At 46.2% G+C, this 19,206-nt stretch overlaps 1 protein-coding gene across 1 annotated transcript in view; it reads right to left on the reverse strand.

Annotated features, from left to right (window-relative positions):
• The window catches only part of LOC138296482 (uncharacterized), a 1,064,486-nt gene that overhangs the window by 272,008 nt on the left and 773,272 nt on the right, over positions 1 to 19,206 (reverse strand). Inside the window, exon 73 of the mRNA XM_069235627.1 lies at positions 14,546 to 14,697. Coding sequence (XP_069091728.1) covers positions 14,546 to 14,697 — 152 coding nt within the window. The remainder of the gene's footprint in view (positions 1 to 14,545; positions 14,698 to 19,206) is intronic.

The raw sequence follows: 19,206 nt of genomic DNA on the forward strand, positions 1-19,206 counted from the left end.
ATGCATTAATATCACACATCACCCCAGGGATGGAGATCTTAGAATCTATTATGCTATAGGCAAGATTACTGACGGAGCCACTAACCAAAGGGGCTATATTCTTCCTATACAAAAAAATAGTAAACAACTTCCCAAAACATCTCCATACGCTAAAGAAGCCTAGGAGGCCAACTTGGGGGTATTTGAAGAGGGAGATTAGGAGGAGGCACTGCAGGGCCCACGGGTTGTAGCATTAAGAACAGGGTTTGCCTGGTGCAACTCTACATTCTACACAGGGCATACTACCCAAGATCAACTCTGCTGGAAGTAAGGAGAGTGGCCACAGATAAGTGCCAGCAAGGCTGTGACATAGTGGGTTCCATCTACCATATTATCTGGGAATGTCCAGTGAAACAGGGACATTGGCAATCAATAATGAGATGTATGTCTCAAACACTGGGAACTCGCATAGAGGGCCCACCGAAACAAGTCCTACTCAACATTGTGGGAGATGAAGCGAGTACAACACACCAAAAAAACTGGATTGCCCTTGGCTTTCTGGTAGCAAAATGAAACATTGCCTGTGAATGAGGAGCAGAAGGGGCATCCACTCTGGAGGAATGGAGCAAAACATGGACTAGTGCATGCTAGCAGAGATCAGGAAATATTACAGTAGGGGCTACCACAGGAAATGGAACAAAACATGGGCAGCATGGGAGACAGGCTTTGGACACTGAAATATTTTAAGAACACGCTCTGAAATTCCAGGAAGGAACCCATCTGGCAAACCACACTGAAAAAAATATACAGGGGAGAGGAAGGTGGGAGAATTTAGTTTAAAGGATCCAAGATTCCTACCCTGATCCTCTTGGTGCTAAGCAACCGACTTATACTACTTAAGCAACACATTACCACAGTGAGTGAAACATTTGAACATGATGCATTTTGACCAAACTGTATTGGTCGATGCAATCAGGAAGGCAATCACAGGACATACTGTTTCATTTCTGAACTGGAATGATTTAGACGTTTTAGAAAGATAATTGTTAACTGTGATTTCAGTTCTGCACCATCTGCTATAAACATCTAATTTCAGCCTAAATGGTGAGGGTTAGGCTGTGTTCTGTTTATGTAACTAAGTTACATGACATGTCACGTCTTTCTGCTTTGTGCCCAAGGTTCATGTCGGAAAAGGGGGATTCACAGACCTATTGTCCTGGCCAGCAATCTCAACTGAAAGCCTATCAACTTCTATGTAGTGTTGACCTGCAAAGTGTACTTGTAAACACCTGCAGTCACAAGCCTTAAAGGCTGCATACCATGAAGGTAGTGTATATTCATGGTTCCAGATTTTTCATCATGGCAGAATCACAGAATAAGATACTCTCTTCCTTTGAAGAGCACTTATGTAAAAAGTTTTTTTTTGCTTGAATCCTTTTATTGTTTTGGCTTTGAATTCAAGGTTACAGTACAACATGTAATAGCATATAGCATAGAGAACGTATGCATTACAAACAGCTTCATCACATAGCTGCATTCCGAGGTGGAGCCTCAGCATAACTTGTGTGAAACAACAGTGCAATTACAAAACAACAATTAAGTACTTGGAGTTCATTTCTAACACCTTCTGGCCCCTCTCGCTCTCCCACAGTCCCAGCATATCTCACATGTCCAGCATCCACCTCCCCCAGTCCATGGGGGTCCGCCCCCTCCACCCACCCACTACGGGGCTAGTCCCCGCAAGCAGGGACGAAGGCAGTGTATGCACTTCAGCAAATAGCCACTGTGTGCGGACAGTTCATCCAATAATTAACACTATATCACTGGCTGCAGTAGTGCCCGTGTTTGTCTGCTGCCCCGTCTCTCTCAGTTTATCAAGCATCACATCCCAACTGATGGCCAAGGGGTATTTTCAGAGGCCCAGGTTGTCCTCCCTACGCAGCACCACTCCCTCCGCCCAACCCGCAAAGCAGTTCCCCCAATGCCGCTAACATTGGTAGGACGTTGGCTTTCCAGCTCCGGGTAATTAGACACTTAGCAGTCAGGAGACCAAGGTCAAGAAATCTCAACAAGGCTTTATGCTCCTTGGCCCTGGGGTATAACCCCAGGAGAGAAGATTCCCTTGTGGACAGGAGTGAGCGTGACGTACAATCCGACAATCTCGCCATGATGCCACACCAGTAGGTGCTAAGAGAGGGGCAGAACCAAAGCATATGGCACAAGTCCGCTCCTGCCAGCATGCAACGAGGGCATGTGGCGTTCAGCAGCTGATAGTATTTGTTTAGGATAGCTGGCCTGAGATAGGCCCTGTGAAGAATGTAAAACTGGATAAGGCGGAACCTAGAGTTACGGTGAATGTTAGTGTGGCTAGACAGCACAGTGGCCCATGTCATGTCAGAACACAGTCTAGTCAAGTCTGCCTCCCACCTGGCACGTAGCATAGCGCAATTGTGAGCTGTGTGTGAGAGGAGGGCATCAGTGAACCACCTTACTAGGTGTCTGCCTTGCCCCATGACGTGCATGTATTGTAGTAGTAAGTGTATTGGCGGTTCAGCTGTTATGTCCCCCCCCAAGTGTCTCTTCAGTGTTGCTATTAGAGAGCTATGCAGCAAGAATTGCCCCATGGACGGACCCGTCCCCGCCGCCAGCGTGGCAAATGGGATGAGTGTGCCCTAATCGTATAGGTCGGTTGATGTATGTATCTCTGCCGTGCACCGCAGTCTCAGCTCAGTGTTGCTAGTGTACTGCAAGTCACGTGGCATGCCCAGTACCTTCATGGCAGGTGTGCAGGGGATGCTTGTGCGCCTGAGGTGCAGGCTTCTGCGGTAGCAGCGGTGCACTACGCCCATCAAGGGTGCTTCAGGTTGCTTTGGTTTTGTAAGGAGGTGGAAGAAATGTAAAATTTCAGGCTTTGTCCAGGGGTATGCTTTAGTTGCTGTGTCCGCCAATTGGCCACCACATAGCCACAGCGCCACTCACTCAAGTTGGGAGGCCAGATAATATTGCTTCATGTTCGGAACTGCAAGGCCTCTCCTGTCCAGGGGCAAGTACATCTTACTTAGTTCTGCTCTACAGCAGCCCTTACCACAGAGGAATTCTCTGATTCTAGTCTCCAGTTACCTAAAGAATTTGGCTGGAACATAATAGGGTAAATTCGAGAAATAATAGAGCATCTGGGGAGAACTACCATTTTTACGAGGGCAATTCTGCCCATCACTGAGAGGGGCAGGGTTTGCCAGAACGTCATCTAAGTTCTAATATAGGTCACCGCCCGTTTAAGGTTACCATTGTGGAGGCCATCTACTGTGTGAAATATGTTGATGCCAACATAGCGGAATGTTCTAAGCTGCCAGATAGGTACACTGCACAAGCAGAGGCCTAGGTCAGGCGTGTCAGGGGCAAAAGGGAAAAGACATGACTTCGCCCAGTTGACCTGCAACCCAGAAGGTGCGGCAAGGTTTTGTAGGATATCCACAATGTCAGCTGGGATGTTGTCAGTGTCCTTGAGGCATAAAAGGAGGTGATCCGCATTTAATGAAACAATATGGGAGCTGTCTCCTAACGGGATTCCCCAGACTACCCCCCCTCTGTCTAAGTTTGACCGCCAAGGGTTCCGTGGCAAGTGAGAATAGTAACGGAGAGAGGGGGCAACCTTGTTGGGTCCCTCTGCCCACCTCAATGGGGTCAGAGACGTTTACACCAATCTTAACTCTGAGCTGTGGCCGGGTGTATAGCAGTATCGCCAGGCGCAAGAAGCGGGGGACCAGTCCAAAGCGCTGCAGTGCCTCAAAAAGGAGGGGCAGTCCAGGGAATCAAAGGCTTTTTCTAGATCAAGCACTAAGAAACCCAACCAGGGCCAGTCCTGAGTCGAGTATCTCATGAACCTGAATAGGGATGTGCTTCAGTCTGGCACAAATCTGTTTTGGTCCGGGTGGATCAACTGGGGCACTAGGAGCGTTAATCATGTCGCCAGGGTTTTGGCCAGGATTTCGTAGTCTATGTTGAGCATTGCAAGTAGTCTGTAAGAACCCAGTGCTGTCAGATCCTTACCGGGTTTGGGTAGCGATATCAACAGTGCCTACCGCTGCGACGCAGGCAGGATCACAGTTCTCAGCGCCTCCTCGTGAATGCCAAGGAGGTGGGGCATGATGGCAGAGGAGAATGTCTTACAGAATTCTGATGGAAGGCCATCAGGGCCCAGAGTTTTGCCTGTGGTCAACTCACAAACACTGTCTTGTATCTCAAGAAGTGTTAGTGGTGCACCTAGTTCTTCATGCTGCTTATCTGTCAAACGGGGGAGAGTGTTCAGGGAAAATAATTCATTATAGTCAGTTGAATTTGCTACTATGGAAGAGCAATACCGAGTTGTGTTGTGTTGGGTGAATTCAGCATGTATCTCACCTGGGGTACGGAGTGGCACACCCGTCGTCAAGCACAGCTCCACCACAGGGCCGTGATCCAGCTCCTGACAGATCAGCCTGGCCAGCAGTGTGCCTGACCGATTCAGCCACGGCATATGTGCAGGCCGAGTGCGTTGCATAGTTAAGACACCTCAACCTTTCCAACAGGGACATGTGCTCCGCCCGGGCAGATGCCAGCTCCAGGGTGGCCGTAGGGTGCTGTGCTGTTGTTCGTGTGATAACAGGGACCTTTCCACTCGAACCAGGTCATGTTCAACAGATCTGTGCTGATTCCATTGTGCGCCCAGACAATGCCCTCTGATAAACACCTTGAACGCCTCCCATTTAATGAAACACGATGAGACAGAACCGGCGTTGAGTTCAAAATATTCGGGGATCGCTTTGTCTAGCGATGCCCTGAATGCAGCATTTTCCAGCAACTCTGGCCGCAATCGCCATGTGGGGATCAAGGGGGGGCAGATATTTCTCAACTCTGCTGTAGAAGTTGTGGGTTATGATCAGAATGAGTGCGGCCTAAGTAATCTGTCCCCAAAACTGTGGAATTTAGGTTGGGAGTGCATAACAATCTGTCAAGTCTCACATGGAGCTGATGTGGGACTGAGAAAAACAAGTAGACTCTAGCATCAGGATTACGCTGGCACCAGGTATCCTGCAGCTGCCAGTGCTCGAGCTACTGTTGCAGAGCGTGTGCAGTGATCACTGTGGGTGCAGTGGGTTGCAGGGGGAAAGGAGCGATCCATCTGGAGGTCTAGCACACTGTTGAAGTCTCTCCGCAACAGCCAAGGGAGGTCACTCCATCTAGAGAGAGGGCCAGAGAGCCAGCTGAGAAAAGAAGCCTGATCCGCATTTGGTGCGTAAATGGACCCCAATAATATCATCCGGCCTCGCAGTCACCCACGTACTAACAGATATTGCCCCTCTGCATCAATCTTGCAGGCATCAGCCACAAACAGGGTGCCCGGGTGAATCGTGATCAGGGCCCCCCTGGTGTAGGAGGAGTAATTGGTCTCAAACAACTGCCCTCGCCAGCACCTCCGCAACTGCGCAGCCTCCGGGTGCGTGAGCTGGGTTTCCTGCAAGAGCGCTATTTGAATTCTGTGTCTCCTAAGGTATGAATATATGGAATATCTGCGCGCTGGCATGTGTATGCTCTGCACCTTCCATGTCAGAATGTTGGTGGAAGTCATGCTGAGTGGTGAGTGAGTAATGTCCTATAGGTCAGGACCCAGAGGGTGGGGCAGATCTAAAGGACCACTGAGCAGGGCGCAGAGGAAGGGGATAAAGGCAGAGGGAACTCAGGCTCCAGTCAAAACCTAACTTGTGCAGTTCAGAACTGACTTCTGTTTTAAAAATAAAATTGTGAAATACCATCAGAGCGGAGGGACACCTGGTATCCGGCTAAACTATGTACCTTGCCTGTTGGCATCACCAGTGTAAGCAGGAAGGACCCACTAACAGCAGGTAAAATGGGAGGGAGATGGCTGGGTGTCGGTGGTGGAGCTTGAGGAGGTAGAGGCCCCAAATATAGTGTGGATGTGGGCAGCGGATGAGCGTGCTGCACAGTATCTGGCATGAGATTAAGTTGTCTGCACAGGGATGCATCATGGCTTCCCCAGCAGCGCAGGATATCAATGCCCAACTAGTCTGTATAGGGGAAAAGTAGAACGCATGGTGCAGCGTATTCCCCAGATCATGTTGTGCGGGATCACCACATGTTCAGCAGTGGGTTGGAATGTCTGTACGCGCCAGCAGTTCAGATGATGTTGTCTGCTGTTTGTGATGTCACCACAGGGAGAGTCAAGCAGCCGATGTCCGAGAGCAGTTCAGCGAGGGAGCCGTTCTCAGCATCAGAGTTCTGGGTCGGATGTGACTGGCAGTTCACTGATAGCTGCTGCATGCTGTAACGCTTGTCGACGTTCCTGTATGATCTACTCTAAGTCGGGGGCATCTGGGAGTGGGGCTTCATGTCGTTTGCGATTTCTCCGCCTGCATGATTGAGAGTTTTTTTGTGTGGCACTCTCCTCTATCCCCTCTTGTTGGCTGCTCAGACTAGTCCAATCCAGCCACTCCCAGGCGTCATCCGGAGTGTTAAAGAAGTGTGTTTTTCCATGGTGCACTACTCGCAACGAAGAGAAGGGAGTATGTTAGATGGAGGGCGTGAAGTTTGCATTTCACCATCAGAAAGGATGCTCGTTGCTTTTGTACAGCGACTCTGTAATCCGGGAACATTATGACTTGCATATTGTCAACCTGAAGTGCGGGAAGCGATCTCACCTCGCGCAAAATGCTGCCTCTGTCTGCCAAGTATAGCAGGCGGATGAGGAAAGGGTGGGGGCCTGTGACTGGCGGCCTGGCTCTCGTCTGGACCCAGTGGGCGCGTTCCACCGAGAAGAAGGATGTCAGCGAGCCCTCGGGAACGAACACTCAGAGCCAGTTCGCGGCATAGGCAACTGCATCTGTGCCCTCTACACCCTCCGGGAGACCCACGACACAGAGATTGTTCCTTCTATAGAGTCCTTCAGCGTCCTCCTCACGGCGTTCCAAGGTCGTCAGTCCACTCAACACTGCTTGCATGGAGGTCTCGAGGTGAGTCATTTGAGGAACAATTTCATCAAGACAGCTCTCCAGAGAGCGGGTCTTGTCCGCTAGTTTGTGGTGATCAGCACGAAGCAGGGTGAGATCACTAGCCACCTTGCCAATCTTACCATCCAATAAGGTTCGGGCCTGATCCAGCAAAGCTCCAATACATTCCACTGCCGCCAACATGGCATCTAACTTGGTGCTGTCAGAGTCCAGAGGCCTGCAATTGAGTGCTGGTTGTTTGGTCCCTGTGCCAGAACGTAGATGGCCCATATTGTCTGATCCAGGGTCCTGGCACTCTTGGCTCACTGAGTCACTGTAAGTCTCCGTGATCGCTGGGGTGCATTGTTAACTGCCAGTTGCGCAGGGGGGCAAGTTTACGTGTGCAGTGTGTAAGTCTCAGCGCACAGCAGCACAAGCAGCCCCCCGAATATGGTGACAGGCTGCAGCCCGGGTGGCTACCCACCATGCAACTCCTTTGTATAGCCTCAGGTCCAGTTGCTGTGCCAGAAGCAGTCTGGGGACCCCTCTTATGTGCACCTCCAGTGCTGCCCCCCCAGCACGGTCATGTCCACAGCAGAGCCAGGGGCATGAGGCAGCAGCACAGCACAGACACGAGGCCCCAGCCTCCCCAACAGTTAACCAGTCTTTGGATTAGGAGGGAGGGAGGGAGGTAGGTAGGTAGGAGTGGGCCCCCCCTCAGCTCAGCCGCCACACCAATGATTGCCCACACACTTGTAAAGCTGGCAGAGGCAACGTGGGGAAGAATCAGCACGGTCAGGCCCTCGTGTTTGATCCTCCGCTCTGCGTTTTGCTCCACCAGCGTCTCACCTCCTCTTAGGCCAGACAGGTGCTGATCATCCTAGTCCTGCCCATCACCAGCCGTCAGATCAATGCAGGGCGCGTCCGAGTTACACCACCTGCCCATAGGCACTCCAAGCCCGGCCTCACCACAACCTCCACCATGCAGTGCTGCTCCACATAGGCCACATCGGCTCCAGCCCTGCTCCTGATGTACCGGTCCACCTCTCGTTCAGTGCAGCAGGTGTCCACCGAGCTCCGCACCCCTGTGCCTCACGCTGCAGCAGTCCATCCCCCGCCCTATGGCAGACAGGGTAGCTGGATTGGGACCCCACCACGGAGCTCTATTAACTTGCGCCCTCCATCTTGGTCTGCCAAGCCACGCCACTGCACTTACGTAAAATCATAATATAGCTAACGGGGTGGGAAGTTATTTTAGTAACTTTTATCACATTTGGTCCAACATCCTCCCTGCATACATAGACAGGTTTGATGATAACATATTGGTACCAGGGTGGAAAACTCAGATGATAGCTTAAGATTGAAAACATGAGTCCCTTAGATCACATTTAACAAGTATGAATAATTCATATAATGCATAATGCAAGAATGCATGCGTCAGATGTCTCAGGGTGAGAAAGCTAGCTGCTGCTGCAAATGAACATTTGACTACAAGTCAGAACACAGTAAAGTATGCCTGCTTAAAGTTTGCTGCACACCACTACCCTTGGGTTGTTTTATTAAAAATGGGACATGTACGTACAGAAGTATTTGGTGCTTTTTATCATCTCAGTTGATGTTTTTAGGTGGTTGTACCCCACAAATATTGATGCTGTCATAGAATTAACATGCCCTATTCAGGTAGAACGTGCATATAATTTGTAGATTGTGTACATGTGCCCCTTTCACCCAAACGTTCACAACAACTCTTGGGGGGAAATTCCATTTGCTCTTAGTTGACACACAACATACAAAGCAAACACAACATTTAGGGCCTATGCTTTTTATTTTGTTGCGTTCACCTTTCCAATAAATGTGACTTACTTCGGGCATGCCCTGGATAGCCAAGGCGGTGGACATTGAGAGCTGAGGTCCTAACTCCCTGGGGGTTCATCAGCTCCACTCCTTGTAGCTGGCCCTCAAGTCTGAAGTCAGCTGGGGGCGGAATTTGTGGAGCATCCAGGGTGACCCCCAGCAGAGTGCTGGGATCTGAGCTAGCTGAGAAAGCAGCTGGGGCCGCTGTGGTCGAGAGACCGGCTATGGACTGAGGAGGGCCAGTAAAGACTCTGTTGCAAGACGAGTGGCAGGCACTGAACTGCCCAAATAGAGGTACCAGTGCAGAGTGTGGAGGCAGTGGCGGCTACTTGTGAGGAGTCTTTCCTGTGATGGCTGATCCTGGGGCCTTCTGCCAGACTGCTGTGGGAGCGCCCCTGGACCTAGTGGCCCCTTGCGCTGAATAGCAACCCAGTTATAACAAGGCTGTGGAGGGGCAAGGCCACCTCTGGTGTAGTAGTCTGTGGGGCAAAGCAAGATTGGTGGGGTGTTCGGCCCCTTGTCTCCTTATTTTCACCAGGGCAGGCACCGGGGCTCCTGGCAGCCCCCTGGGTAAGTAGTTCAATGAAGTCCAGCCCAGCCAACGGCCTTAATGGGAACGGTGTGATGGGTAGTGCACTTGGCCTGGTGATCAGTGTGCTTGACCCTGTGTCTGGAGGACCTCCCTATCAACTCTGTTACAAGGGAACCAAGAGCCGTCTGCCTCTCGCTGCTGCACCCTCTGGCCTTGTACAGACTGGTACCCGGCCATGGTATGTGAGAGGCCTCCTGCGTCCCAAATGCAGAATAAAATAGATAAGCTCAGTACCTCTACGACTGAAATGATCAAATCCAGTGGAGACTGAGGCGCGTCCGAGCATGGCTCAAACCCTGTGCACACCAATGTCATCCTCCAAGTCAACCAAGCAGCACTGGAGACTAAGATCGGGGAGATGCAGTGGACCTACATAATGTGGTGGACAGAATCTCGGGAGCTGAAGGATGAGTTTACGAGCTAGAAGATAGTGTTCACAAGCTGAAGACCACCGTGGTGCACCTATCCACCACCAGCATCCTGGAGGAGCGTATGGAGGATGCTGAGAACCGTACTTGGACGAGCAAACTGAACTTTATAGGATTACCTCCGGGCTCCAAAGGTACCTTCCTAGAGGCATTCCTTGAGCAGTGGATTACCTCTTGGACGCCCATAGAGAAACTTTCACCCTGCTTTGTTATTGAATGAGTAAACAGATCCCTGGTGGTGAAACCATTGCCAGGTGCTCCCTATTGGCCCAAGATTGCCAAAGTTCTTAACTACAGGGACAAAGAGGTGATCCTTTGGGCAGCCAGGAATAAAGAGGCGCTCTTGCACCAATCCACCAAGATCATGGTATTTCCTGAATACACAAGGCAGGGACAACATCAAGCATTCAACACCATCCAACAGAAGTTAAGAGCCTTAAAATTGCAATATATGATTATGTTCCCACACTGGTTCTGAGTCATCCTTACATTCAAGTCCTTCTTCTTTGACACACCAGAAGTGGTGTGGGAATGGGCAACGAAACTACAATCCCAGCAGGGTACCCTCCATTCCCCTAGGGGTCAGTGGACCACAAAGAAAATGGTCTTGCTTGAGCCCGATCCAAGACACGTAACAGTCACAGTGTGTCCCAGAGGGGGGTCAGGTCCTCAAGGCTCTCCCGATTCTTTGGCTCCAAAAATACCCATCCAGGATGTGTCAGATAGAGACATATTCTCCTCACAACAATCTGAGCTATGTGAGCCCCCGGCAGCTACTGCAATGGCTGTCAAGTCATGGGGACCCACTGGGTGATGTAATATGAAACAAATGATTAATAGAAACTCTGCTTTGTTCTATATTCTGCCAGAAACACTGTATCCTTATGTAATGATTTTATTTGGGAGGCCTGTGACAGTAACGTAAACTCATCTGTTTTGGAATAGTTTGTTTTCTCAATGTTGGGACTGATGCTTTTGGATCCTGGATGGAAATGTGGGGAGAAGAGAATCGGGGGTCGAAAGATTGGGGGGAGGTTAGCTCTGTTGGTCGTGGTATTCACAGTTATGCAAACGTTACTACAGTGTATTTCAGTGACACGTTTGCTTGCAAGGTTGTGACAGGCCCTTAATGGTTGACCTGGAGCATTGCTAAACCCTCCTAACCTCTGGAATCCTTCATATGTCTAGCCATGTATGACTTAAGGCTGATGACAAGGAATGTTAACAGGCTGAATGATCATATTAAAGGGGGAGCTGGCCTTGGTTTGTTAAACACAATATACATGCAGTTTTGATATTACAAGAAACTCACCTAATGGGTGCCCATTACGGGCCCAACATGGCAATGACAGGGTTTACCATGCAGCTCGAGGGATGTCACCATTGTTCTGCACACACACACACTTCCCCATTGTGGTCTCCCACGTCAAGACAGATCTTCAGGGTAGATTAGTTGCATTTGAAGGGATGGCAGAAGGGCAAGCCCAGAATTTGATAAGTGTTTACATGCCCGCCACACTTATCAGCTTCCTCTGTAAGCTATCAAAATCCTAGTGTTCCGACTCCTGCATGAAACTATAGTCACAGGGGGGACTTTTTAAAGCTGTGATGTCCTCCAGAAGGGACTCTATGAGGGCTATAGGATTCACTGTGGAAAAGAGAAATGGAACTGTCTCAGTGGGTAACATGCCTTGGATTCTACTACACCAGGGGCATCTGGAAGCCAACGAATTTGGCATATACTCATATATCTGCGGCTCTAAAACTAGATCTCACCTTGACCTCTTCCTCTTGACCACTAGAGTCCTCCTCTTAATGACAGGCACATACGTCCTTTCCCGGGATCTCAGACCACTCCCCAGTCATAATCTTGCTTGGGACCCATAGGGCAGGTTGTTGCCCGATTTGGCGCCTCAATGTAGTGTGTATAACCGGGTGGAAAGTTACTCAATTTCTGTCATAAGAAATACAGGAATATCAGGAAATAAATGTGGGGTCTCTAGACAAGTCTAGTACCGAGTGGGCAGCTAAAACCCATCTCAAGGCCAGAGAACGGTAGAAACAGCATCAAATATCTTAGCTGGAGCTCCATGTTATGTGACTTGAAAGTGTGGTTGGGATTGGAGCAAGAGACTCTGTGGAACTCTGGTTACAGGTCCACAGAGCATCCCTGAGTAAACTTTGCCGTAATGAAGTTAGACACTGCTAGATCGGCTCTACCAGGAGAGTATACGAGTGGGGTAATAAATCCAGTAAATTACTTTACTGGCAGGTGTCCCACAACACCACCTCCAGAATGTTCCCAGGGGTGGTTGATTACTATCATGCATTGGATAGGAAAGATCTCAACTGTCTGCTAGATCTGGACCAGATTGATTCCTAATTGAATACTAATAAAAAATTCCCCTTGCATCTGCTATTGTCTATGCAAAATGAAGAAACTGAGAAGGGCTGCTCCCTGAACGACATTGATCTAGACTCGACTGCGGTCTTACATGAATATGGACGCCTTCCCTTAACCAGTTCAAGGTACCAGCCAATTTCCCTCATAAATAGAAACGCAAGCTCTATGCAAAGGTATTGGCCAAAAGATTTCTCAGAGTTCTATCAATGTTGGGCTACCCTGATCAATGTAGTTTTATACCCCATTGTAGTACGAGGCACTGCATACGGAGTGTACTTGCTCCTATGCTGTACTGTCAACATTTCATCGGCCCATGAGCCCGTATGTTTGTTGACTTTGAAAAAGCTTTTGATTCCCTTGAATGGGAATTCCTGATGAGGGATCTCACAAAGCTCAGATTCGGACCACGCTTCAAATCTTGGGTGCTAGTGCTGTTCGCCTCCCAGTGCACAGGTGAGAGAAAATGGGTCTCTCTAAGGGATAAGATACAACACGCAATTATGAGGGTTCAGATGGGGAAGTGGGGTGGAAGACCACATTGTACTATTCGCAGATGATTTGTTATTTCTTTATTTCACTCATGTTTAGATATCATGGGGCCTTAACACCTACAAATGTTGGATCTATATGAGCAGGCCTCCAGTGTCCAGGTAAACAGACCCAAGTCTATCCTTGTTCCATTTACTGGAGATGGGGAGGCCGTGGACTCACAGGCCAACTTACTCTTTGTAGGCTCAGTTTTCATAACTTGGGAATTCACATATTACTGCTTCCATCCCTTGCATGGAGCCTTAACCATACACTTGCAGTATAAAATATTTGTAAAGATCCTACTAGATGGACCAAGCTACCACTTAACTTGGGCCATACGGCACTGTTTAAGGTAACGGTGTTGCTGAGGTTTCTTTATGTTCTTCAGAAAATCCCTTTGGCGATTCCGCAGCGTTGGTCTTGGTGCAATTCAAGCTAAAATGTGTTCCTTTTTACACAATCAATGTTTGACGAGGGCTTTAGCATGCAGATATACAACTATATTATTAAGCCTCCCAGCTGGTAGGGGTTTCAGGGAGAGTGGACGGGCCCTGCCTTCAGTACCAAGGTCTCCTTCATGGGACTCATGGGACTGGAGGGGGGGGGGGGGGGGGGGGGGGGGGGGGGGGGAGAATGCTAGACACAAGATATGCAGATCCCATTATTAGTTCTATCCCAGAGCTTCCTATGGTGGTACTCTTGGCCTGGAAGTCGGCCTTATGCTGGATTTTGGGGGGGGGGGGAGATATCAGAAGCCCACTCTGGAGACTTCCCCCCTGTGAAGGGACCGATGGTTGGGGCAGTTATCCCGGTTAAAGGGCTTCAGTTGTTGGGACCTCATTGGTATCTGAAGATTGGGAGATGGTTGGCAGGGGAACCATATGAGGTCGCTCCAGGAGCTGTAGGGGGGCTTTGATGTGCTCCACCCCCAATTCTATACATTTCTGCAGCTCTGCCATGCGTTGTTCTTCAGAACTGACTGCCTGGCTCAAGTCCCCGAGTACGACCCTCTCGTGGCAAAGCTCCTCAAGGGGCCCCTGGGGAAGGAGGGCATTCAGGGAGTTATCAACTCCTGAACCTGTTCCCACCTTTGAAAGAAAAATGGGAAGCATGGGTAGGCTCCTCAGACAATATTGATTGGACAACAGGATGACACAGCTGCTGCTGGTGATCACCTTGAAACTTAGGGTTACTGAAATAAAATACCTGCACCTTACCTACTTGGCACTGTTACGGCTGTAGTAGGCACAGAGATGACCCTCACCCTTGTGCTTTAAGTGCTTGGAGGATGGAGCAGGCTGATTCCATGGATTTTGAAGCAGTCTAGTGATTGTTAATTGTTAGTCACCCATTTTCAACAGTCTTTCTCGCATTTTGGAGAGACCCACTGCTCCCTCCCCTTGCATTACTATCCTGGGTCTTTTAAAAGACATGGGAGGACCCAGAGGTGATCAGTCTGCAGTCGGATTTTGGCACTCTGATTTGGATTGGTAGATCGTGTTACTATGCCACCCAACTTCCCAGGCTGTTTGATGATCTGACATACACACATGTGCCAAATTGGAAGAGCCATATATTCAGCACGCAGGTGCCCCCACAAACACATACAAATTTGGGGCAAGTGGTAAGACTAATATGGATTGGAATGATTGGCACTGTGAAGTGTTTTATCTGCCTTCATTACTTATTCTGTACCTTATTATTTGCGCTGTAATGTGTGTTATTGAACACTGTAAAATAAGTTGAGTTGATTTATTAAGAAAATGTCACTTACTTCAACCCTCTCTCTGTTTCTTCTTGCTCAGCCTGCTTTTTAAGGTAAATATATTTGAATCTGTCCAAGAAACTGTATAAAGTGCCAGGTCCCATAAAAACCTTGTTATCGTGTTCCTGGACGTCATGGTTATTCATATGTTGAATCCTTTCCTATAGAAAAGAAAGCAAACAAACCAGAATCAATGCAAATCCTATGGTGGAGCAATATGTTAGTAACATTTTAGGTGGAGGCAAGGATGTCAGGTGCTGGATTGGGGATAAAGGCACATTTTCATTTTAAGGTTTGTGTCAGTCAATAACACGCCACCATGGCATGTACATTAGACCTACTTGGTGTCCATTCGTAAATTATTGTTCGCCACTGTTCTTGGAAAACCATTTGCAATTGTTTAAACAACTATTAACTACACATGTGATACAAAACTATATAAACATTTTCATTCAGATATTTAAAGAACATTTAAAAAAGAGTTAACAGTAGAGCTCAGATTGCTGTACGGGCTTATTGAAGGTAGTTTGGCTAAGTGCAAAAATAGACAGGAAGTGGCACAAGGCATCGTGTGGTCTTATCGTGGCACTGCAAATAATCGTAATGGAAGCATTATGTCAAAAATATCTGTTTGTGTGTTTATAGTAGTGTTGTGGAGCTCTATTTCTACACATATTATCTTCTGAAATGTTACTACTAGTGCTGGTAGCACATTACACATGGCTTTGATATAGCATCTTTGTACATCTTAGGTTTTCAGGTGTGGATCCGAAACAATATGATATGTATGTATGGATGGTCATTATTTTAATACACTGCATGCTACTGAAGATTAATTAATTCAAAGCCTAATCTATATATATATAGTTGTATATGTACATTCATTACTGGAAGAATTACCATATAATAACTGCACAATTATGCTATCTAGGTTTAGGCAATGTTAAAATCATCAAGATACACAAGCTTTGTATTCACAAAGAGGAGCTGTGATTTTTCAATTTCCAGCTGCACAGCGCTGTCTCTCCCCATGGACATAAATACACAACATAGCTAGCCTTTCCTGAAGTGCTGGATTTTTAAAACTTACTCTAAAGATATTTTTCTAAACCAACTGTTTATTAAACATACTTCTTAGTAAAACTAGACCCCTAAGGAACGGATTTTACCATCCGTTTTGTGACAATTCAAAAGACAGCTTTGCAATTTGTCACTTTCTTTCCTTTTCCTTCTATCTCTCTCCTTTTTTTCTCTTTCTTTCTCTCTAAAGCATATGTAACCTACTCATGCATCAGGTAGACACAGAGAAAATGTTGCAGAAGGGTAAGAGAATAAAGCCTAGAGCAGGGGTCTCCAACTTTTTCTGTCATAAGAGCTACTTAGATTAACAAAAATCATCCAGAGCTACAAATATTATTAGTGATTTAATAGTGAACACTTGAAAAGAAATTACATTAGTGGCAACCATATGCAAGATAAAAGCAGTGATCACTATCAACTCAACTCATCAGAAATGGCTGCCAGCACTAATGTAAACAAGCATTTGCAATGCAACGTGTCTCACGTTTGCTCGCGTTACAGCTATTAGCGTTGTAAACTCCTAACCGGACTTTTCTTGCTACATAAACTAATAATGAAAAGTAAAAGAGTTTCACATATGCAAGCCGATGGTCGCCATGAGCATAAAGGAGACACAGAAAAGGAAACAGAAATTAGCTTGCAGTGAAACTTATTGGCAAAAAAGCAATTATCCATGTTATCGGCAAAAGTGTAATTATTCATGTAACTAGCAAAAGTGTAATTATCTATGTAACTGGGTCGATGTCATGCAATGCACTCGACTTCTGCCCAGCGAGATCAAGCTGCACAGGAAATGAAAAGATAAAGTAGTCCAAAAACCAGCTGAAAATATGGAACCTTGTATGTTTTCAGTAGTTTACTGGTGCGCTCGAGGAGGGCTAAACACCAGAAAAGGCATGACGTATGCATGCCTTTCACAAATGGAATCAATCGATTTTTAAAAGGCAATCCCACAAACTAATAAAAGTGACAGGCATGGTTAGAAGCCTACAGAGACATTAAAACATGGTCCAGAGCGCTTGCACGCACTCAACCCTAAAAAGAATTTGGCCATGTGGAATGCCTCTGCGTGGGTAATACATAACAGCCAAAGTTCCAAGGTAATACTATTAGTACCAGGTCTCCCCAGCACCACACAAGTTATCACTTACAAATACTATTAAATGTTTTTTGGAAATTCAACCATTTTCTCCAAACCTCTTTTTTATAAATTCTGAAAATAGACACATTTTCCACTCAAATACACTCTTTTCAACTTTGGTATACAAAAATTAATTCACCCAAACAAAAGCTTCTAATTTATTAGGCTCGTCTGCAAACAGGATAGTTATTTATACGTTGCTGGAGAACTACCAATAGCTCACAGGCTACTCATTGGAGAAACCTGGACTAGCGCATATAATATATAAAAATAAATTAAGCAAAACTGAACACGAGAAGTTTTTAAGCTTTTATTACAATCTGCTGTTTTTTTCTATTACCCAAAGCTTTATTTAGTTTTAAAGCATCAGAGTTTGCTTCATAAATCCTTGTCTTTCAAGCCATTATTTAAAACATCAGGGCATTGAGGAGTGTAATGCCCAAACATCGTAGTCATTATAGTGTGTTATCCCTCCCACCTATAACATGAACGGCCTATCTGGAAATAACAAAACCCTTCATTGTATGTTTGCTAACTCAGGTGTACTGAGAAAGGCGACATCACACAAAGTGACCATAATTCCAAACTACATTGCAATGCTTAAACATACACTATTCATTTCCTTCACAATTTAAAAATGTGTTTGTACAGTGTGTACGTAGTTAGCCAGTTACATAGTTGCTGAGTCAAGACAGTAATTTGAATACTGCCATTGACTACTACTGGTATAACATCAAAGTCTGAAAGGATAGTTTATGTACAGACACAGTTTCTGTTTACAGGCGATCAATGTCATCTTCATTTAGACGCCCGGAGTGAAACACTCACAGCAGGGGCCAATCACACAGTTTTCCAGGGAGATCGATAGTCCCTTTCTTGACTTCATTAGTTGTTTAAGAATTAATATGAAGACTCTAGAAAGACAGTGAGCACGAAGGCCTTCCATGATGGCAATATGTCATGACAGTAGTTTGTTCTTAGTTCTTGCTTACAGGGACCAAAAGAAAAGACAATGCAATTATGAACAGAGACTACAAGAGCAGGTAAGGCTTTATGGTTGATATAAATCTCTGTCAAGTGTCAGTGATATTTGCTATTCGTATTACCATGACATGTTTCAGATGTACTAAGAAAAGCAGCACTTTGGGCTAAACTATCAGGTTTAAACAAGAATTACATGCTGCCCAATGTTACTTTGAAAATACTTTACAGAAAAGGATTTTTTGTTATCATTAATCATTGTGAGTCAATAAATATAATGTAACTCACTTCTGTATTTTAAAAGGAAGCTGCAGTGTTCCAAGTTTTGGAAGAATACAAAAGCACATTTTTCAACCTCTATTCAAACAACACTACATCATTACACCTTATGAAAAAGCTCCAGTGACTTGTTTGCTAATTCTCAGTAACTCTGAAACTTTTATAGCTGTCATTTCCGTCATAGAGAGAACTGTTACTTACACCTGCGTATGTTTCAATTTTGGCATTCTAATAGTTAGGAGACAGGACGCCGATGAATACCATCTGGGAGAGGACTGTGAGGAGTGTTTCTCCATTAGAAGCAAGTTCCAAATGAATCATCAAAGCTGTTATTTTTCTAACCCTAGACGGATGTATGACTTTATCATGCATCTTTTACCATGTAGATGAGATGCCTTTCCCACACGTCTTTACCAAGCATGTTAAGTATACTTAAAGTAAATAAAGCCTATTTTTAAATTAATTTTAAATATATTTATTTCTTTTTCGGGGGATACCCCAACCCAACACTTTTTAATTACCCTTAACACATTACACCCCCTACTCACCCTAAACACTAAAATTACACTTAACATCCTAACTCCCTACTACCTCTAAACTCTACAATTTTCTAAAATGACCTTACCTTCTTAAACCCCCCCCACATTCCTAGACCCTAGAATTACCCTTATCACCCTAAACTCCTACCCCCAAACCCTATATATATATATATATATATATATATATATATATATATATATATATATATATATACACACACACACATTTATATCTTAAATATACTTGCCTTGTGTGGTAAAGGCATGTGTGGTAAAGGCATTACTTGGTAAAGGCTGTAGGGTAAAGGCCATTTGCCACCCTTGACTACTAGTTGTGAGCGGCAGCGTTACACACTATTGAAAATGTCCCCCAGGAGATCTAGAGTTGTACTGCAGACAGTGATAGATTGTGATTGTCATTACAAGAGTTTGACAGGACTCAGAAGAGACTGCCCAAATCTACAACACATATTCACCTACTATCATCTTGTGTGCATGGTACCCTCACATACAATCTACACCCACAATGAGGTGAGCGCAGCATGGATGTTCATGTCTGCGTATCTCATTCATCTTCAGTGATAGCAGTATGGCCATAGCTAAGCTATAAAAAAAACTTGTCAAATGTCAATGTTACATATTTGTTTATG

The sequence above is a fragment of the Pleurodeles waltl genome, chromosome 5 (genome assembly GCF_031143425.1).
Source record: "Pleurodeles waltl isolate 20211129_DDA chromosome 5, aPleWal1.hap1.20221129, whole genome shotgun sequence".
In the NCBI taxonomy this organism is placed as follows: Eukaryota; Metazoa; Chordata; class Amphibia; order Caudata; family Salamandridae; genus Pleurodeles; species Pleurodeles waltl.